We start from the raw sequence: 21,270 nt of genomic DNA, 5'->3' as shown, positions 1-21,270 counted from the left end.
ACTAATTCCTGTTTGCGCTGGGAATCGCTTCGACGCTTCCCTTGAACCCGCCATATGATGCAGTTCAGCTTCCTTACAAACATTGCGTATCTCCATAGGCGTGGCCGGCCTAAGCGGGGAAACACGCAACCCTGCAAGTACGTACCCAAGCTAGCACTTGGCCGCGCAGGGATCAGCCATCACCAACATCAGCGCTTTGAACGCCAAACACGCATAACGCCAAAACTTGTGGGCGTCCGCCCCGCTTTGAGGAATGGCCAGCCCCACCCCGTTGCGTGCCGTGTTCGCCGGTACGATGCCGCGCCATCGATCGGGGCCGTGGTTTCCATATTAGACTGCCCCAGACGCATAGGTACATATCATAGCTTCTGTCTGCTGTTTCCCATCGATCACTTCTTTCTCCTTCACAGCTTCCATCCCACTGAATTTTACCCCGCCCCCTCGCTGCCCCGCCTCGCGAGCCAAACGATCGAACTTCCCACAACCGACCACTGCTACCACTAGTTATACACAACGATGGGCCGCGACGTCGCACCCACCACGGACGCTGCCGGCGGCGGCTCCGCACCCGCGACAAAAGCCGACCTGAGCTCGCCGCTGCTGCAAAAGTGCATCTCGAAGATCCACGACAAGCTGTCGTCGAGCGAGCTGGCGCGCCTGCAGCTGCGGCCGGACTGCTCGCTCTACGAGTTCTCCGAGTACCTCGCGCACCCGGAAAACTCAATTCTCGCGCTGCCAGACCCAGCGAAGAAAGACTGGAGCCATCCTTTCAATGAGTACTTCATCTCGTCGTCGCATAATACCTACTTAGTGGGACATCAGCTGTATGGCGCTTCTACTACCGAGGGGTATGAGAATGTTCTTGTTCGTGGTGGTAGGTGCATCGAGATCGATGTGTGGGATGGCGATGATGGTGAGCCGGAGGTGTTCCATGGCTACACCCTCACCAAGGAGATCAGGTTCAAGGATGTCTGCAAGGCTATCAAGGAGTATGCGTTCTCCGACGTTGAGGCGGAGCGATACGGAGGGGCTGGGCAGGGACCCATCATCATCTCGTTGGAGTGCCATGCCGGTATCCAGCAGCAGAATAAGATGGTCGACATCATGAACAAAGTCTGGGGTGACAGTCTGGTGAAGGATATTGAGCCTGAGGATGTCAACAATCTGCCTAGTCCTGACGCTCTGCGTGGTAAGATCCTCGTTAAGGTATGTTTGCGCTTGTGTGTCTTTGATCCTTCACGCAACTCCGGCTGATGGAAGTAGGCGAAATATGTTGCTCCCGAGAAAGCACCAGCAGAAGCAGTTGTTGCTGCGGCCAACCCTGCCCCAAGCAAGCCTAGATACGACACTTCCTCGGACTCGTCGGACAGCGAACTCGAAGCCCTGGCCGGCCAGGCCAAACAGAAGAAGCCGAAAAAGAGCAAAGTGATCCGGCCGCTCGCACGGCTGGGTGCGTACTGCAGCTCCCACCACTTCCCTGGTAACACGTATCCCCAACCTTTCACGGAACATCCGACCAGCCGCCTCGCCAACCACGTCTACTCCTTTTCGGAAAAGGTCTTCGCCAAACACCACGAAACATACGCCCAGGCCATCTTCGAGCACAACAAGAAGTATCTCATGAGGGTGTACCCCTTCGGCCTCCGCTTCTCGTCGAGCAACGCAGATCCCACCGAGTTCTGGAAGCGCGGCGTGCAGCTGGTCGCGCTCAACTGGCAAAAGTGCGACGAGGGCATGATGCTGAACGAAGGCATGTTCGCGGGCGAGGGCGGGTACGTGCTCAAGCCGCCCGGCTTCCGACCGGGTGATGCACCACCGGTCTTCCACAAGCTCGACCTCACGATCGATGTGATCGCGGCCGCGAACCTGCCCATGCCCGAGGAAGACGACAAGGCCAAGAGCTTTGAGCCGTACGTCAAAGTCGAGGTCCACACGACCAACGAGAACGCGAAGTCCGCCGACGTCAAGCGAAAGACTAAGGCGAAGCGCGGCATCGAGTGCGTCTGGGACACTACCCTCGAGTTCAAGGCTGTCGAGGGCGTCATCGAAAAACTCACGTTTGTGCGCTTTAAGGTGCATGACGAGGAGCTGGGAAGAGACGATCTCGCCGCGTGGGCCTGCATCAGACTCGATCGCCTGCAAGAGGGCGTCAGGCTCGTGAGGTTGTTTGATAACGAGGGACGACACTCGAAGGGGGTCATTTTGGTTAGGGTCTCGAAGAGGGTTTATTAGGATAGGATATGATACCATAGCACATAGCACATATGTAGTAGCACACGGAGGATCTGTCTTTTGCGTAGCCGTTGTTGAATCGAATTCCACTTGAGTGGGCACACTACTGCTTAGCCGCAAGCGGAGAAAACTACTCTAAGCGCTGCAGGGCCTGGTTAAGCTTATTTCGACTTCTCGCGACGCGTGAAGAATTATGGTGGGTTGGGTTGAGTTCGTCCGAGCGAATGAATCTCGTCTAACCTCTCGTCTGCGCTTGGGAGGTCCCGCTACAGGCAATTTCAGTGACCATGATGGACACTCGACTTGAAGCCGCCGTACCAACACCCAACTTTGAAGAGTGAGCACCGCTGCTGGGGATTCTACGATTAGTAGCGATATAATCCCCGCCTCGTCGAGCACTGGTAATCTCATCCAGCACCTTCTGCAACACACACCAAATCAACAGAACAGAAAAGCCTTCATCAAGCACATCAAGCCGACTAAACACATCAGCGACACACCGACTCATTGCCTCATTAACCATTGACTCATTGACCAACTCATTAACTCATTAAACATCAACCCACCACTAACAAAACAAAACAGTTCTAACTAACCAAGTATCAACTCACAATGGCAGCCCGCCCGCTCTGGCGCTGCCACCAGTGCAGGAAAGTGCACACCACCAACAACCGCCAGCGGTGTGCGAACGAGGAATGTGCGCACGTCCGCTGCCCGCGCTGCAGTGTCTACTACGGCTTTGGCCTGTGGTGCTCCATTGGGAAGACACATTGGCTGGCGGGGAGGAGGGCGCCGCCGGGGCCGCCGGGGCCTCAGGGGCCTACGGAGGTGGGCGAAGGGGCAGAGGGGGGGTCGAGGGCGGGATCGGGGACGGGGTAGCAGTGTTCTACATACATAGCCCAGTCCAGTCCGTCCGTCCTAGGGCTCGGATCGGACTGGACTGGACTATATCTCGATTCTCGGCAGTCCGTCCGGGAGCGGTGTTTGGACGGACTAGGTAGTCCAAAAGGTTTTGAGGTCGGGACGGACTGCAGTCCTCGGAATCCATGGGCGGGACGGAGACGGACTGCTTTTCGGCAGTCCGTCGGACGTCCGAAGGGCCGGACCGGAACAGAGCTTGGCAGACCAGACAGTCCGGACTGCAGTATGTCGAACACGGCGGGGTAGTTAACTAGCGGGAATAGGGATGGTGGGGGTTGTTAATGCTGCGGATTTACTTGGCTGCTTGTATTGTTGTTTGAAATCAATTAGACATTATTTTGGCTGCGCCTGTGGGCAGCGTACTACTTTGATACTATCAACACGCATTCCATCCCCCCCCCCCCCCCCCTTCCACCCCCCGCCGTTATCTCCTACACACCCCAACCCTCCTACACGCCGCCCAATACCACGCCCACACCCTCTCCCTCCATCCCAAGAAACTCAAGGGCACATACTCCAGCGCATCCATCCCGCCCCTCCTCCCCGTCCTCCTTACCCTGCCCACGCCCCCAATCCTCCCACAACTCCACACCCCACCCAACCCCTCCCTCACCTCCGCGCCATATTTCACGAGCACCCTCACCACCTCTGTGTTCCCACCAACACACGCAAACAAGAGCGGTGACGCATCCCCGGCCGCGAAGGCGTGTACCTCCGCACCACTATCCAGCAGCAATCTCACGACCTCGGGATGACCACCGCGACACCCGACCCCCGCCGCAGCCGCGTGCAGCGGCGTTATACGTCCAATATCCCGCGCGTTCACGTCTGCCCCCAGGAAGAGTAGCAACCGCGTGACACAAAGGCTGCCGTGCGCGCTGGATACGTGCAGCGCGGTCTCGAGTCCGAATGTGTCGCTGAACCAAGCGTTTACGGGGGGGGCGCGGGAGAGGTATAAAAGGTGCAGGGTGAGTTCGGCGTTGTCTACCTCGCAGCATCGCCGGAGGGCGGATTTGAGCGCCGGGGTGGCGCGGAGGTGGTCGGTAAGCGCGATGGGAGGGAGCAGCGCGGACAGTCGGTGGTAGAGGTTGCGGCAGGTGCTGGTGAGGTTCAGCAGGTCCCGTGCCCGGAAGGTACAGGTAATTAGGATGAGGAGCTCGTTGGGGAGGGTGGTGAGGGGCATGCTGCGTGGGATTCGAGATGGAGAGAGATGCGGTACCGTGGGTAGACGGGCGACCGCGGGGATGGTCATCTATTTGTCTGTGGACTGAGGTGCGCAGACGACGATCGTCGTACACACAGTTACAAAGATACATGCATAACTGCACTGCACTACACGCGCAGCCTGATGTTGGAGCCTGGAGAGCCTCCGACAGTCTGGCTCTCTCACTCTCTCTGGATTCGGTGCCCTATCGATACGATGCAGTTGGTGGACCTTGACTCTTGACAGCCAACCAGACGGCTGCGTGTCTATATATATCCGATCTCCGCAGGCATCTGATTCGCGGGGCTTCAACCTGGTGGATGTCACCACCCCAAGGGCTGACATCCGTCCAGTTCCGCCCGTTTACTAGTAGTTTCACGCACACATGCAAAAAGCAAAACACCCAACAAATGTCAAAACCCACTCAATTCACCGTCTTCACAAGACCTCTCTCACCTCCCCCACCTTCCTTCCCCCCATCGGCATCAGCGTCATCCCGATGATTCCTGGGTATCCTCGTAATTACCTACCTACCTACCTACGTGATCCCAACGGCACGCACAGCCCAGGGCCGGCGTAGGCGCAACACAGCTCGCAGCGGAGTTGTTGGCACTGTACATCGTTGCATACTTTAGTCTCCATCATGTAGCGGACTTTGAGGCAGACGTGGCAGCGCCAGAGGGGTTGGTAGTGAACTGGTATTTGCTTGGTAGGTGGGTAGGTGGCTTGGGATTGGGCTTGGGATTGTGATTGTGATTGTGCTTTGAGTGAGGGAGTGGGTGAGAGAGTGAGTAAGCGTTCCGGAAGTGATCGGGGTAACTATTTGGGGGTATTTGCAGATGTTGTGCGGATGTTGTGCGGTTTGTGCTGAGAGCGAGGAGGAGGAGGAGGAGGGGGGCCGGCAGATGTGCTTATGAGTACGAGTGGGAAGGGCGTATGCATTAAATTCTGTGTGTAGGATGTGACGTTCAAGTTGTCCGGGTGATATTTTCATGTCGGATGGCTTGTTGGATGGATGTAATGTCGTGGGAGGTCATCATTCAAGATCACTCGGTCGGTCGGTGTGAAGTGCTTTGGGTGGGATTCTTTCCGCATGCTGAGGAAGGCCTTTGCAACTTGATTAGAGATGGGAAACAGATTCGATATAGAGAGAGAGATCTTCAATATATTTCGAACGCAGCCTATGTAGACTACCTATGGCGAACCGTCTCACTCCTTTCCTGCCCACTCAAACGGATTCGATTTCGGTGTGGGGGTCGATTTGCAGGGGTCGATGTGCGAGTGATCGATGGAAGATAGCGATGCTCCGAGTATCGCGACTCAACATCTCCGGATGCGTCTCTCCACTGTGCAGCTCTCGAGGGTAGAGGCCGTCTGATTGGATGACTGTGTTCAACTCCCTGCAATTTCTCTGCACTCTGTTGCATCCGGACGGGGCTGCATTGTGCTGATAAATGGCAGGGCTGGCACACAGCAGGTGCTATTGGACACATGCAAGTTGTGCGGTGCCTCAGCCTTGCCCTCCGTGTGTGGACGTGATCTCCAACGCAAGACCTAAGCCCTATGAAGCGGGCGGTTACACAACTGCTCACCCCGCACCCCCCCCCAACAACTAGTATACCCCACTGGTTTCCCCCTATCAACATTAATCTCTCTCTCTTCTTCTTGTCACCCGCCATCCCTCAACCAGCCAGCCGCGAACCCACATTCGCAGTTTCCCGGCAAACCCGACGGTCCCACCCGCCCACGACCCCCAAAATGCAGCAGAAGATCAGCCTCGGTGAAACCAACTACGTCCCGTGGGCGGTGCAGATGAAGCTCGTCCTGCAGCAGCAATGCCTCTGGTCTATCGTGGACGGCCGCACCAGCGCTACGCAGTTCGACAACTCCGTGGCCTGGGAGGATAAGCGCGACCAAGCTCTCGCCACCATCCTCCTCGAGATGAACAGCCGCATCCAAGCCAAGTACATCGAGCACACGGACCCCGTCAAGCTGTGGACCACGCTCGAGACCGACCTCAAGGAAGCGTCGCACGAGCGCCACGAGGCCTCCGCGCACGAACGCCGCGAGGGCGGTCGTACCGCACGGGCGCCGACTTCCGAGCCCCCGGGACCCCCCAACCCCGAGGTCTGCGTCGACTTCCCCGAGGATGTCATCACCTCCCTGCGCCGCTTCGATTGGATCCTGAGCACCGAGAGCTCCTCGAACTTCGCTGCCTCCAAGCAGATCTTCAAGACCTATGCCGCGTACCCCGAGAAGAAGACGATCACCACGAATAAGGGACAGACGCACGAGGCGGTCGGATACGGAGAGACCACGCTGCGCATCCACGGCCAGGAGGGCGGCGACCACAAGCCCATCATGGTCACGGCCTACCACGTGCCTACCCTCAAGTGCAACGTCTTGTCCCCGCAGCAGCTGGGATATACTGTTGATCTGGACGACGAGAAGTGGACCATCAAGAACGAGGACGGAACCGTCATTGCGACGGCTCAGGTCCATGCGGGTGGTGCCCATGTGGTTCGTGCGAGGGAGAGGGGATTCGGAGGAAGAGGAAACCGGCGCGGTGGTGGTGGCGGGTTCAGGAGGGGCGGAAGGGGAGGCCCTGGAGCTGGTGGAGAGGAGGGCTCTGGAGCTGCAAGTGGAGGTGGAGCATCGCTCACTGCTGCTTGATTACGGTACTATAGTCGCTGTCAACAGAGAAGGCCTCTTGATGGTCGGATGGTGTTGTTAGTGCGTGGTCTGTGGTCTGTGGATGAGCTACTGTGTTACATGCCCTTGTTTCTCACAACAGGATCAAACGAAAACGAGACAATGATGATGATTTCTGAAACTTTGTAAATTTCTTCTCCCATCGCAAAGTGCTCTGTTCAGTGAATCCGCAATGGCTAGCTAGTCTCGTATCCGTCATTGCCGTTGCGGTCGTCGTACCCCATGCCAAGCATTTTACGTAACATGCGTACGTCTCGCCAGCGAAGCGAGGGAGCTGTGACCACCTCACGAACCTCTTATCTTGCATTACTCGCACAGGCACAACCGCAATTATGTCAAAAAGAACATCAATCCTCCCATCGTGAACCTCGCACCATCTACGCGCCTTCGTGATGCCGCGTTTCAGTACCTCCCGCATAATCACCGTGCTGCTCGGCATCACCGTGCTCTTCTCGATAACCTACATCAACTGGACATCCCTGTTCACGCTCCCGGAAACCGCCAACACAGCCACGAGCACCACCGCGCAGCACCCCGTCCTCGACCCCGCGCAAAAACACATCAAGACATTCTTCGCCGTGTGGTCTGAGCACCTCCACGCCGCACGCCCCCACATCCCACCTCTCAAGCTCCGCGGCACCGCCGCCGCCAACGTCCGCGGCGACGACCTGCCGTACCCGCGCAAGCCCGCGCGCACCTACCTCTTCCTGACCAACCACGATGTGTCCTCACTCCGCTCGTCGCACGCCGGCATGCTCCGCAGCCTCCGCTCCATGCGCAGCTCGCTGTCGAACACCGCGACGGATATCTACGACGGCACGGGCGTGGTGATCGTTGCCGGGGGGGAGTACTTCGGCCCCGCCATTGTCTCGCTGCGCATGCTGCGCCGCACCGGGTGCACCCTCCGCGTAGAGGTGTTCCTCGGCAAGCGCGAGGAGTACGAGCCCGAGCTCTGCCAGAGTGTTCTCCCTGCCCTGAACGCCCGCTGCGTCTTCATCCCCGCGTTTCTCTCCCCGCCGCTGTCGCCCGAGGTCGCTCACTACCAGCTGAAATCCCTCGCGATGCTGTTTAGCACGTTCCGACACGTGCTCTACCTCGACTCCGACTCCATCCCGCTGCTCGATCCGACAAGTCTGTTTACCGAGAAGCCGTACACCAGCACGGGACTCGTGCTCTGGCCCGACTTCTGGAAGGCGACGGAGGACCCCGTGTTCTGGAACATCACTGGCATGCCGGCGTTCCCGAAGGACCTCCCGCCGACGGGGTGCGAGGCGGGACAGGTGCTGATCGACAAGAGGAGACATATGCAGACGCTGCTGCTGGCGGTGTACTACAACATTTGGGGTCCGGGATGGTACTACGAGCTGCTCAGCCAGGGAGCGCTGGGACAGGGCGACAAGGAAACGTTTCTGTCCGCTGCGGTGGTGCTGGGCGCGAAGTGGGCCCGCGTCAAGACGCCAGTGGCCTTGCTGGGTTACTTCAAGTCGAATAAGAGCTTCAAGGGCAGCGGGATGGTGCAGTTTCATCCCGGCGACGAGCTTACCCCCGGGAAGACTGTCAGGCCCGCTTTCATCCATGCCAATACGCCCAAGATGAATGCGGGACATCTAGTCGATGAGGGTGATCTGGAGGATAAGGGGAAGCATGTGAGGCTTTGGGGCACTAAGGACAAGGCCGTCGAGAGGTTTGGGGAGGATATAGAGATGGTTGTCTGGCAGCAGATGGTCGAGGTCGGATGCGAGCTGGCGGATGTGGTGGAGGAGTGGAAGGACAGGAGTGGGCTTTGTAAGAGGTTGAAGAAACATTGGAAGATTTTTGAAGAGGGGCCGTAGTGGCAAGCGAATATACCTTTTGATTTAGTGGGATGAAGTCTGATCATTTAGTGGGATAATGTATTGGGATCTCACAGGATTCACCTGAAGAGACCATCTTCTTCTCGCTTTACCATGAGTTCGGCTCACTTGCCATAGTCGTACTCATCACTCAAGTACCAACAACTGCGACAACCCCGTCAACACCAACAGCTCCTTCCTCCACCTCCACCCTTCGACCACCCACATCCCCGCCCCGGTGCTCCACACAAACCACCGCAGAAACCTCTCCATTAGCATCTCCCACGGTCCCAGAACGCAGCCATACCTCCGCGAGTAGCAATCCCCGCTGCTAGAACTCCTCAATAACGTGGTGAACAGGCCTCGTGGATTCCACGGGCCCACTCTATCCCCTCTATCCGATTTCTCCCTCTCCCTCCTGATCTTCTCCCACTCCCTCCTCAGCCTCCCCCACTCCCTCCTCTCCATCCTCTCCCTCTCCCACTTCCTCCTGTCCTTCCTCCTTGTCTTCTCCACCTCCCTCCTTGTCTGCCTACTCGCCCACTGCACCGGCACCAGCTCCTCCACGTACTTTATCTCCCCCTCCCCATCCTTCCCCCACCCTCCCACCTCCATCTCCGCCCTCAAAACCCTAACACGCTCCCGCGCCGCCTCGAAACACTGCTCCTCGCGGTGCAGGGGACCCTGTCCCCGCGGCGGCACGGGCGGCTCGAAGGAGCAGCACCACGGCATGTGCGCCCCGTTGCCTACCCACATTATCCCCAGTGGCCCTGTGTACAACACGTGGCACTCGCCGCAGTAGGTCGCGGAGCAGGTCGGGCAGAGCATGGTTTCTTCTTCTTCTGTTGGTTAGTATGGGGAAGCTGAAGCGGTGGGGGAGGCGGATGGAGGTTTTATGATCCGCGGTCGGGGTGCCCGACGAGGTGATCAGATACCATAGTATCTACTCTGGAATGGAATTGAGGGGAATCGGCTCGAGTTGAAGGCCCGGGAGGACTGCAAGGAGTGACATTTACGGTGTTTCCAAAACACGTTCGGCTTCACCGCTCAGGCATTCATTGTTTGTCCACTCATGCTCTTTTGATTTCCCCTGTGGGTGTGGCCTGCGACCGTCGAGACTCGAGGACAGGTTGCTGCTTTTCGATCCTCCGGACCTCCGGTCTGTGAGAGATAGAGAGAAGATCATTTTGTTTTCGTATACAGCCTTTCTAGACCCCCCGAGCCCGAGTCCGAGCTGAATTCCGTCGCCCGAATCCGAGTCCAAACCTCGGGCCCAAGCCCAAGTTCTGTCGCTCACCGAGTGTAGTCTCATGATCCACTGACATAACAGTGACAATTTCCGTCGAGTGTGCGTGCCATTTGCTTTGCTTTGTCTTGTACCTGCCCATCTGAAAACTCCCTAGTTTCACCACGACATGTCTTCCGTAGGACTCTTGTCGTCATAGTTTTAATGTATTTTTAAGAAAATGCTAGTGATATCGTATCAGTACGGTCAAAATACGTGTTTTTTATGCCCTGATACGATATCAATATGTGTCCTGCGGGAAGAACAACGCATTTTTGACTCCCCGTTGACTATACAGAAGTAGCTACCTAGTTTGTCATGTACCAAGATTCCGCCTGTTTCGCAGTCCGCCGAGAAAACATAGCAACTCGTACATACATGAGTACTCTACATAGGTAGGCCGGAATAACCATCTTCCCTACGTTAATCGTTTCCACCGGAACGTCCAAAGTTTTGTGTATGGGGGGCGGTGGGAAGAGTGGACCCGGAGCGGATATGTGGGGCCGAATGCCAATGGCGACTTGCAAGGTCCATGTGCCGGATCACCAGCTAAAACTGTAAACTAATATAGTGTTGATCCTTAGCTTTCCCGCAAGCAGATCTTCAGATAACTTAATCCCAACGTCTCTGACTCTCTGCGAGCGTGGGGCCGTATGTGTGTGGAGCCTCCTAGTTTCTCTCCGGCGCATCCTTGGCTGGTGCAGCGTGTGTAAATATCTGTCGGCCAGTACATAACGGTGGCTAGCGATTGCGATAATTCCAGTGACTCGGATACTGTCTTGGCCAAGCACATACGGACTCCGTAGTACCGGCGTAGCGCAACGTCCTGATGGCCGTTAGGTCACTGGCACGAACATCATACCGATCTCGCATTCTCACGGCATGAGATACCGGATGCACTGGTGGAGTTCCTAGAAAGTCCCAGGGAACACTTCCGGGGGAGCCGGTATCATATATATGGCGGAGGAGGAGCTGGTAGAGTGCACAATATTGTAGGAGCCAGATGAGCTGAATCGTCGAAATCGCGCAGAAACGCCTCGTCGGGGAGCGTTGCGGTAGTGATGTGAAGCTGACCGCCATGGATGGGGATGAAGATAACCGCCAGCTTATGAAGCATGCCCGGGCACCCATCAGTTCATAATTTTCGAATTCAAGTCTCCAGCACGGAAAAAAAACCCCGCGTGGTCTAGTGGTTAAGACCACGCAATGGGCGAGGGGGAGCTGAGGGAGAGGTCCCGGTTCACCACAGATCAAAGACCTTTCTATTCAGCTCTTGGGGTTTCCAAGCCACCCGCCGGGGGTGGTGACGGTTTTTTGTTTTTGGCAAGAGGATTGGAGCACCAAATATCACTCGGCAGTATCGCGTGACACGTCTTTGTGCTGCCGGCGGTGGAGGCGAGAATCCCTACTACGCTGCGCATACCATGCTCTTCTCGCAGCGGATAGCACATTGTCCTTGCCGTGAATAATCTGCTGTCCTCGCCGTGGATATAATGCTTTCGTTGCAGTGGATACCAGGGATAGAGAGAGAGACTCGATGAGGTAGAGGTTAAACGTCTATTCTGTAATGATGATATGTGATAGAGGGGGAGAGAGTTAGGAAGAGAGAGGAAGAGGACCAGGCCTCTCGGTCAGCCTCAGCTCTCAAGTGCGCTCCCTCCCTCCCGCTGCCAGCTGCTCTAGCCATCCACACTAACTACATCAGTGTCCTATCACCAACCACTCTCATACACATGCGATTTATGTGGCGCTGCGAAAGTTTGCAAGTCTTGGGGAATACGTTCAAGAGAGGTGGTATCAGTACTTGGGGGAAGAGAAGCTGGTAGAGTGCACCATGCGCTGCATCGTTGAAACAGCGAAGGAAGCAGATGAGCTGGATCGCTGAAATAGCAAAGGAATATCTAGCTGGGAGCGTTGCGACAGTGACAGTGTTGAGAAGCTGGCCGCCATGGATAGGGAGGAAGCAAACCGCCAGGGTATGAAGAATACACGGAATGTTGTTCGCTGGTTCAATACAGCCAGAGTTGTGGCGTAGAAGCTTGTCTGTCGCGGGGTGGTACCCACCACTTCATAATTTTCGAATTCAAGTCTCCAGCACGGAAAAAACCCCGCGTGGTCTAGTGGTTAAGACCACGCAATCGGCGAGGGTAGTTGAGAGAATGTCCCCGGTTCAAGCTCGGGTGATAGGCCCTGTCAGCTCTTGGGCTTTCTAAGCCACCCACCGGGGGTGGTGACGGTTTTTGTTTTTGTCTTGGTAAGACGGGTGAAGCACTGAATATCACTCGGGTTTATCATGTGACACGCTGCACACTGCTGGCTGGGGAGGCGAGAATCCTTACTAATTCCAACGTCTGACTCTCTGCGAGCGTGCTGTATGTGTGGGGCACGATCGATGTTGATGACATCGCTCGAGTAGTTAGATGGCCGCTGAAAAGGCACTGATAGAGTTCCTTTCTATTCAGCTCTTGGGGTTTCCAAGCCACCCACCGGGGGTGGTGACGGTTTTTGTTTTTGTTTTTGGCTAGACGGGTGGTGCACTGGATATCACCCGTAGGCATCATGTGACACGCCGGATGCAAATACGTGATGTTTCGTATCCATTTATCACGGTGCACGAATAATCACGTCCATGTTCGTCCCTTCTTCTGTTCGTCGTGCATACCTACTCCATAGCGCCTGCAACCTGGACTGGTAGGGCTGGATCCCGACGGTACCAGTACGCATGCTTTCGCATATAGTACCCGGACGACATCTTGCGAGTGCTTCCGATATCGAGGTTTGAAGCTCATTCTCAGTATATTTAATTCACCTCTCCCCTAGAAAAAAACGATTCGCTTACACGCAATCATTCTTCACGATCCCCCCCTTTGGTGCAAGGAAAAAACTCCATATGTACATATATCCAACACCCACGCTCCTCATGCATAATGCGCACAGGACCTCACATGCGCCGTGTTCCCAATGGCTCTAATCTTTTCGTACGACGCCAGACACAGGAAGCAGAACTCGTACTTACACTTTCCGCAGGTCATATGTTCGCATCCGCCAGTTTTATGGATATCGAACTGGCAGTTCGGGCAAACCTTTGAGATGCTGCGGACCAGTTCCTCGCTCATTTGTATGCCCTCCTGCATGACCCTATTCCTCGCATCATCCACCTCCGCGCACGACAGTCCGGCATGATACGGCTCGTCGCGATGGTTGAAGCACATGAACGATCCGCAAGCGAGACACTGCAGCCAGGGGCGAGCGGCTCCGCCCTCATGTTTCTGCAGCTGCCCGCACCAGCCGTTGGGACACATCAGCCAGTCGGGATTATCCTGCAGGAAGCGGCGCGCCGCGCGGTCCGCAAACGTTTTCATCTGCGTCGCGGTGCCGAAGCGCTTTACGTCTGCGGCCGAGAGCGGCTGTCGACAGTCCGGGCACGCGGGATCAACCCATGCCTTCCCGTCGAGCGCGTGCGAGAGCATCGCCCGCAGACACCCAAAGCAGAGTGTGGGGTGGTGTCGGCAGTTGTCGGTTAGCCGGGGGGCGAAGCCGCCTGATGGGTCGGTCTCGAGGCAGGTGCAGCACTTGACGGGCGCGTGTGTGGCCGGGAAGAGTGTGCCGGGTGAGGGTAGTGGCATGTCGCGGCTCTCGCCGTGCTCGTTCGCGCGGAAGAGGATGCGGATGTCGGCGTTGCTGAGCTCGCGGCTGCAGAGGGAGCCGGGGCAGCGCACCCATGTGCCGGATACTGTGCCAGAGATCCGTGACTGGATGCACGTCAGGCAGATATAGCAGCGCTGGTGCACGCGCCGTGCGAGGATTGAGAGACCGGGCGTCTCGTGGAAGTAGATGGGTGCGAAGTCGCCGCAGCCGACGCATAGCTTGGGAGAGATGGAGCGGTGCGAGTAGCGCGGTGTGAACGTTTCCGGGAACGCTTTGGCAGCGGGTGGGCCCGGCGCCGGCGGCCAGTGAGGGACATCGCGCGGGAAAGTGTGAGGGACACCGGCAGCCCCGGGAAACAGGTGCTCCCAGAATCCGTTGGGATTAGTAGCAGCGTACATGTTTCAGCTCGGCGCCGTGTGGTGGGATCCGGAGTCGGAGAAGAGCGAGCGGTATGTGCGAGATCCGCGGACAGGAAGGATTGCGCGAGCGCAGAGAGCTGGTATGGTCATAATAAACACAGGCGGAGGGGAAGCTCCAGCAAGAGCGGGGGCACAGTGCAACCCACACACATCCACACACCCCTCAGTAATCGACCAGCCACTTGCGGGATTCATCGAGTAGAGTTGGGGCTTTTCCTTTCTGCACAAACAAAAGCATCCGTCCAATGGCGGTGGCGGCCCCATCGGCTGGATGCGTCAAGGCTGTGGTTGGTGTGTATGTGTGTGTGCTGTGTTGGCTGTTTCTCTACCAACGGCTGAACTTACATCCACAACCACCGTATGTAGGCGAGATTGTGGGCCTGGCGTGGCGTGGAAAGTGCGCAAACGGGTGCTCGACGCTAACCTACGAGTGCGCACCCACTACTGCCGTTGGTCCTTAGTTACCTACGATACGGATAAGCTTCTGCTAGTCGGTACCCCGCACTTCAACGAACATCCTCCAACGAGACAACCCCCCGGATGGAAATCCAGCTTTGCGATACGGAGATTCCGGCAGCCTCTAGGTACGCTATTCCGCACACAACTCCCTACCTACGATACCCGTATTCGAACCGGAAAGCTCCGCGTGGGGTTGGTTGGACTTTCCCTTCCGCATCGGCGATCCTATCTATGGCGAGCTGCAGCTGCATCCAGCTCGTTCCTTGGCTGCGTCGAACCGGCTAGCTGATACATAATACCAACATCAATATCAAGATGATCATCGGTGCATGCACCGTGGATCCTCACCATCATCGATGTCACTCGCAATAGTTGCTTACATACTCGGGCCGTGGGCTCGCGAATCGCGATGGACGATGACAGTAATAGATGAACCAACAAACGTAAAACTGAAACAGAAAAAAAAGGAAGCCAAAAAAGAAACCCGAACTCTCACTGTGGGTCTCGCCACGCCGAGACCATCAATATCGTTTTGTGTAATCAACCTACGACGGGCCGAAGCCAAACCAATAGCCTGGCCCGAACTCTATCGATTTTACTTTCGAGTCGTCGAAGCTACTATGGGAATAGCAAACTCTCCAGGAGCCCGTTAATCACGATACCCTTCCTTCCTTCCTCATACCTCCTTCTCATCTTTCTCCCCATCTTCATCCTCACCCTCATCCTCATCCCCATTCTCACCTCATCCACCACCGAACACTGAAAATAAATGCCCGTCCTCGCCCGCAACTACCTCGACCCCTTCGGCTCGCACCGGCTGGGCGCCGGCAGCGACGGGAAGGTATTCACGCTGGTGACCGACATGTTCGGGAGCCACCGGGAGTCCTACGCGGGTGGGCCATCCAGCAGTACCCACCCCATGCCCACCCCCTAACTTCCCATAGTCACCCGCCGCAGCCCATTCAGCCCAACCAGCGACTCTACCACCGACATCGACTTCGACTTCAACGCGTCTTTGAAGAACGTGCTAAAGTTCACGACAGCGCTGCTGGCGGTGCTGGTCGTTTTGGCCGTCACGTGCGAGATCACGCTGTCGTGGGCTGAGAGGACGTGTCAGCACGTGGAGAATCGCCGCGGGAGGAGGATGTGGAGAGAGGAGGAGGAGGGCGTGGAGGCGGTGGCTCAGAGGGGAGGGGGCGTGGGGGAGGGTAAATTCTGATCGAAGGATGGCCCCGGACGGGGGAGGGGTTTGAAAAAGGGAGAGGGGTTGGTGGAGTATGTAGATATGGAAGTAGATAGTAATGGACTGCGTAAAGTCGCTGCTTAGGAGCACTGTGTCTCCGCTCTGTGCACCGTGGTCGTCGTTGAGGTGGACTGGACCGTGCGATGTCACTGGCACTGGCACGGGCACTGGCACGGGCACGGGCACTGGCACTGGCACTGGCACGGGCACTGGCACGGGCGCTGGCACGGGTACGAATGTGGTCTTGACTCTTATCCAACTTGAAGGTTCTTATCCGCGACTGGTATCGTCGCGGCGTGTGGGAATTAATGAAGCAGGTGAGATAACAATAAGTGGCCTAGAGTAGAGCAGAGTATGCAAGGTGAAAATAACTAGCCTAGGAGATATCGTAAACAAGATGAATGAAGTAATAAGGAACTGCCGGCCGCCACGACCGGGTACATACAAGAAACAAACGATATGTATGGAAATAAACGCAATTGTCTCACAGCTAATGATAGTTAACACCGAGATACTGGACTAAAGCTTATTTGAAGCCCGCCCGCAATTCCTCCTTCTAGCCACCATCCATCCCATATGTCTCAGCACGCAGCTGTCTTCGAACGTCGTCCCCCGAGTACGCCTCCTGCCCCAGGTTTATATACGCATACGAGAGCGTTATATGACCGTGGCGCTGTTACTAGTTGCGGTCGTGGGTGCGATCGTGCCCGGTGTGAGGGTCATATCGGGCGTGAGGGTCGTACCGGGCGTAGTACGGACACGATTCTTTGTGGGCACCGTTTCCCACGTGATATACCCGTTTTTCCCGGCGTACAACGCCACGCACAGGTAGCAGAAGCCGGTCTTGCATCGTTGGCACGTCATATGATCGCAGCCATCGATCTTCGTGACGGTGATGCTGCAACCGGGGCAGCGCTGCGCAGTTTGCTTCACCAGTTCTTCGGAGGCTTTGTTCTCCTCGAGCCGCTGGTGGTGCTCGCGCTCATCGTACTGCGCGCACGTCAGGTCCGCATGCCACGGCATGTTGTGCGAGTAGCACTGCTGGAACCCGCAGGCGTCGCAGGTGACGATGGGCGTGTCGTCGCCGCCCGCGTGGATCTGCCCCGCGTCGCACTCGGGATCGAGGCAGCTGCGGTACTCCTCCAGTGTTCGCAGAAACTGGCTCGTCAACCGCCACTCGAATGTCTCCGCCTGTTCGGCGGTGCCGAGGAGCCGAATTTCGCTGGACGTGAACTCGGCAGAGCAATCCGGACACGCTGGGAGAACCCATTCCTTGCCGGCGAAAGCCTCGGTAAGGAGGTTGCGCACGCAGTCGCCGCAACTAGTGGGCGAGTGGTTGCAGGTGGAAGTCAGCTTCGCCGGAAAGTTCGCCGGCCGCATGGACTCCAAACAGATCGCGCATTCGATCTCTGGCTCTGGTAAGGCCACTGGCTTCCTCGGGACGGCCTTGACATGCTGCCCGCGAGGCGCTTTCCGGGTTGAGCTGGTATCGATGTTCCGTCCCGAACGAGGACGAGCATCGGCTACCCCCGAAGCGACAGTGTCAGCCTGGGGCTGCAACGAAGTGGGCACCTTGATGGGCCGTCCCGAACGAGATCGGACTGTGGCTACTCCCGAAGCAGCACTTTCAGCCTTGAGATGCGATGCAGCGGCCTTGATGACTCGTGCCGAACGAGGACGAGTAGCGACTTCTTTCGGAGCAGTGTTGTTAACCCGAGTCAGGGTCTTTGCAGCTGGAGTTTCGGTCTTAACCGGTGCCGCTGTGCTCTTCGATTGCCGCTGCACCTTAGAGGTAGTCACATCGGAGCTTCCGGTAGCCTTCATCCGCTTCTTTGGTGGGATGGGTTTCGCGGCAGCCGTCTCCAAGTGTCTCTTGGATCACCTCGCAGGCGGGGGCGGTGGACCGTCGTCCAGAAATAGGGTCGCGAGAACAAACATAGAGGCTGTTTGTTGACGGGTTCTGTGCCTCCTCACCCCCGCCGGCGAAGGTGCCACTTCGTTCTCGCCCTTTGCCGGAGAGCCCGCTTCGACGATGGGATCGCGCGGCGACATCCCGAGCTCAGTGACGGGTGTTCGCGACTATCACTGATCGCAAGACTGCTACCTGACACAATATAAGCAATTCTAATTGTAACGTTAATTGAAGGCCCACTGCAGCACTTGGTGGATGAGCAAGCGGTGGTTGATCGGCAAGAGGAGGTGGCGGGCAAACGGCAGGCGTCCTCAGGAGTGGTGGTGGGGTAAGCTGCATAGGAAGCTGCGAGAGAAACTTTCGACAGCTTTTATAGGTGTTGTGTAACCTAAATACCGACGGGAGTGGTGGGTCCTGTGCGTGCACGAAGGAACGAGATATTACTCGAAACACTATCCGTTCGATCACGTGGCTCACGATGTTGGCATGTACTTGCCGCATCCCTTGAGTCCCAGCGGATGGCTGCTAGTGCAATCTCGCAAACATCCCGGCGAGCTCTACGGAAGGACTCATGGAACAAACCGCACTTAGCTATATTTTACTGTTCCACATGATTGCTGGACGTTACTGGCCTTCCCGTGAGCTGACGGTATAGGTACTCTACTCTACGGTACTAGGTTCCTGCACTTTCTCGCCGTTTGACTGGCCGTGACTTCTTTTCTTGAATACACGCACCCCACCTCAGACGTTCTATCACAGTCAGGTGATGGTAGTCCCCACAGATGTCATGAAGGTTCAAGTGATGCGGTGTATGGCCGGTCAAAACCCCACTAGATGTGCTGCTCCACGTCCAATGAATCCTATATCGGCAAGGTGTGTTTCACTGCATTCTCGAAAGCCAGCCCGCATCACCACGCAGCGCGTAACCGACACGAAGTGAAATCAAAAAACAATACACACAACCGGCGTTCCGGCGATGCACAGATTCGGGAGACGATTGGCGGCTGACTCGGCGCGACTCGGAGGCAGATTGTGTCCGGAGCTTGAGGACCAGCGCCCGATACGGGCCCTTGTCAGGCAAGGACTCACACGACAATGACGGACTGCTGTAAACCTGAGTAGGACCCCATACATGCCGGTGCCTGACCGTACCGCATGAGGTTCGTCGCTAGATGTCGCTTGCATGGTTGCTGGTTAACCGCGAGTTTTGCCGCGGATCTGACGAAGGCAGAGGTTCCTTGTTGGCTGCGCTCGTCCCTCGTCGGTTGTTGTGTCCGAGGAAGCATCTCCTTCTCCTCCTCTCCTTCCCTCCTCTCCCTCCTCCCCCCCGCCTCTCCAATCTTGTACTGTAGCTCTTTCCAGACATGAACTTTGAGACATGAGTATCCCAAGGATTCCCACCCCCCCGCATCCAGCGGCCGACCGCGCCTTCGAGGTTCGAAATCCTACCACCGGGAAAAACGCCACACCGTTATGAACACTCCGAACTTACCATGGGTATATGCCATTGCCTACCAACAGGACGGGCAGTTTCACACTGGATTATGGCCGCAGCCCGCTTGCCGATTGGCGTTCCCGGCTATCAAGCTGCAGCTTGATTGATGGGTGTGCCGACGGAGCAGGCGGGACGGCTATGATAGTACCAAGTGACCGGAGGTAAAAGGGTATCCAAGATACACATCAGAGTACAGAAAGCTGGCGAGGTTGCATTAAGCAAAACTTTTGGTTGGTTGCTTCCGTGGAATTTAGCCATGGGCTCCGAATACCTACCGTAGTCGAGCCACGTGACCCGAAGATCTTACCACCGCTTGTATGAGTGCGAGCAGTGAGTATGGTAGCAGTTTACTTGGGCGGCTGGAAAGATGTAGGTACCGTAGGTGCTCTGAATCCCCACTACTACCCCTCTGTAGGAGATTATCTGAGATTAGATCTGTGGCCCAGCGAATGTCTCGGCCGAATTCTGGTACAGCTGTCCTTAGCTGACCACAAATCTAATCTCAGATAATCAGAGGCGAAAGATAGACTTTTCGGCTATTCAAGGACTCTCTCTACATACAGTACCGATAATTGAGAAACCCCAAGTCCCGATCGTGTGCGGGGGGCGAGCCTCCCCAACAGGTAACGTTTGCAGTTATGGGAACTTGCCTCTACATAGCATGACGCGTCGGAAAATAGGACTCACCGCTAAAGGATAGGATATAAACGTCTACGAATGAGCCATTGGAGTATCTAGATTGCAATTATACCTTCTTCATCCTTGCGCCACCAGGTCCCTCAGCTGCTACATAGATCCCGACTTGGGACGCAGTTACGATTCACACCTAATCACCACCGCACGGTACCCTCCCCTCGAATATGATGGCACAGACAGGCTGCGGCGACATTTCTGTTCGGTTAAGAAAGTAAACATTGAACAGATGTGCACATGTACCAGTAAGTCAAGCATAGAGATAGCGAAAGATCACTGATCCACCATAACGAACCCGCCACCCTTTCTGCCGCCAGTCTTCGTCGGCTTCCCATCGCCACGCTCGCCCACGCGCTCCTCCTTACCAAACGTCGAAGACTCCCCCTGACCCTATCCACAGGTTAATGCTTAGCATCATGCCCATGTCCATCGCACAGTCACAGGTATCGCAGGTATCGAACGCACCTCGTTGGCCTCCGACATCCTATCGAACTTCCGGCTCCTGATCTCGTCGGTGAGCACGCGGTCCTGCTGGCTGCCCATGGGCCGCGTTTCTTCGGCGGCTTTGGAAGACGCCGGGTCGTTGAAAACTCCTGTTGTCCCTTCCCGCGGCCGGCGGCTGGCCAGGCGGGCAGTCGTGGATAGGAAGCGCGGACGGATTGTGGGGAGGCAGCGGATTGTGATGGTTGGCATTTTGGGAGGTTTGTGTTGATAGGGTAGTAGAGTATGGTGAGAGGGGGGATATATGAAGGCGTTTCGGCCGTGACGTGATGGTGATGCATCGTTGCCTGTGTACATTGCTTCCACGGCCCGTAGATGGTTGCTCCTCCGGCAGCCGTTTACTTGTCCAGTGAGGGATGTACTGAACACTACCAGAAGTGTAGGCGATGCCGACGTATGTAGGTAGTCTCCAAGCACTGCATATTTGCTGGTGTTTTATCTGCACGGAATCGTGGTATACTTCAGCCTTCAGGTGGGCATTTCGGTTGTCATGTTTTATATGCACCTACTTCGGTTTTATTGCCTCGCCGTATCATACGTTAGGTACCGTAGGTATTGCCAGAATGGCAAGTTGTATGTACCCGGATCCCGACTCTTCGAGCACTCGGAGGCGCGTTGCATAGATCTAGTACGAGGGAGCGACTCCACCCGCCTGGGCCTTCACAAGCCAAACCGAACGAATAATATGCACCGAGTCTTTATTTATGGCGCACC

General features: G+C 56.4%; 6 protein-coding genes across 6 annotated transcripts; 3 read left to right on the top strand and 3 right to left on the bottom strand.

Moving 5' to 3' along the window:
* Positions 1–181: 181 nt before the first annotated feature.
* BZA05DRAFT_367008 (PLC-like phosphodiesterase) lies at positions 182–2,453 on the top strand. Its single transcript, XM_051481549.1, has 2 exons — positions 182–1,206; positions 1,264–2,453. The coding sequence occupies exons 1-2, from the start codon at positions 517–519 to the stop codon at positions 2,230–2,232; spliced, it is 1,659 nt and encodes a 552-aa protein (XP_051343290.1). The 5' UTR covers positions 182–516; the 3' UTR covers positions 2,233–2,453.
* Positions 2,454–3,479: 1,026 nt separating this feature from the next.
* On the bottom strand, positions 3,480–4,336 carry BZA05DRAFT_440864 (ankyrin repeat-containing domain protein; the record flags this gene model as incomplete). Its single annotated transcript, XM_051486630.1, has 2 exons — positions 3,480–3,515; positions 3,767–4,336. 2 exons carry the CDS (start codon positions 4,334–4,336, stop codon positions 3,480–3,482), a joined length of 606 nt encoding a protein of 201 aa, XP_051343289.1.
* A 2,978-nt stretch (positions 4,337–7,314) lies between these two features.
* BZA05DRAFT_383902 (mannosyltransferase putative-domain-containing protein) lies at positions 7,315–9,009 on the top strand. The gene has a single exon (XM_051482263.1). It carries the CDS (start codon positions 7,462–7,464, stop codon positions 8,899–8,901), a length of 1,440 nt encoding a protein of 479 aa, XP_051343288.1. The 5' UTR covers positions 7,315–7,461; the 3' UTR covers positions 8,902–9,009.
* A 3,960-nt stretch (positions 9,010–12,969) lies between these two features.
* Positions 12,970–14,589, bottom strand: BZA05DRAFT_383901 (uncharacterized protein). The gene has a single exon (XM_051482262.1). It carries the CDS (start codon positions 14,230–14,232, stop codon positions 13,105–13,107), a length of 1,128 nt encoding a protein of 375 aa, XP_051343287.1. The 5' UTR covers positions 14,233–14,589; the 3' UTR covers positions 12,970–13,104.
* Positions 14,590–15,481: 892 nt separating this feature from the next.
* Positions 15,482–15,931, top strand: BZA05DRAFT_414966 (uncharacterized protein; the record flags this gene model as incomplete). The annotated part of the gene is made up of 2 exons (XM_051485285.1): positions 15,482–15,605; positions 15,657–15,931. 2 exons carry the CDS (start codon positions 15,482–15,484, stop codon positions 15,929–15,931), a joined length of 399 nt encoding a protein of 132 aa, XP_051343286.1.
* A 216-nt stretch (positions 15,932–16,147) lies between these two features.
* On the bottom strand, positions 16,148–17,897 carry BZA05DRAFT_98907 (uncharacterized protein). Its single transcript, XM_051488869.1, has one exon. The coding sequence runs from the start codon at positions 17,777–17,779 to the stop codon at positions 16,613–16,615; it is 1,167 nt and encodes a 388-aa protein (XP_051343285.1). The 5' UTR covers positions 17,780–17,897; the 3' UTR covers positions 16,148–16,612.
* Positions 17,898–21,270: the final 3,373 nt, after the last annotated feature.

Source organism: Tricharina praecox, assembly GCF_024521635.1.
Source record: "Tricharina praecox strain CBS 144465 chromosome Unknown BZA05scaffold_2, whole genome shotgun sequence".
Taxonomy (NCBI): Eukaryota; Fungi; Ascomycota; class Pezizomycetes; order Pezizales; family Pyronemataceae; genus Tricharina; species Tricharina praecox.
This window is presented reverse-complemented; position numbering and strand designations above follow the sequence as displayed.

Bases quoted from the DNA above. Each gene is read 5' to 3' on its own strand.
- BZA05DRAFT_367008 (XM_051481549.1), top strand. From the start codon at position 517: ATGGGCCGCGACGTCGCACCCACCACGGACGCTGCCGGCGGCGGCTCC. The intron at 1,207-1,263 runs GTATGTTTGCGC...TGATGGAAGTAG, and splicing joins GTGGTAAGATCCTCGTTAAG to GCGAAATATGTTGCTCCCGA.
- BZA05DRAFT_383902 (XM_051482263.1), top strand. From the start codon at position 7,462: ATGCCGCGTTTCAGTACCTCCCGCATAATCACCGTGCTGCTCGGCATC.
- BZA05DRAFT_383901 (XM_051482262.1), bottom strand. From the start codon at position 14,232: ATGTACGCTGCTACTAATCCCAACGGATTCTGGGAGCACCTGTTTCCC.
- BZA05DRAFT_98907 (XM_051488869.1), bottom strand. From the start codon at position 17,779: ATGAAGGCTACCGGAAGCTCCGATGTGACTACCTCTAAGGTGCAGCGG.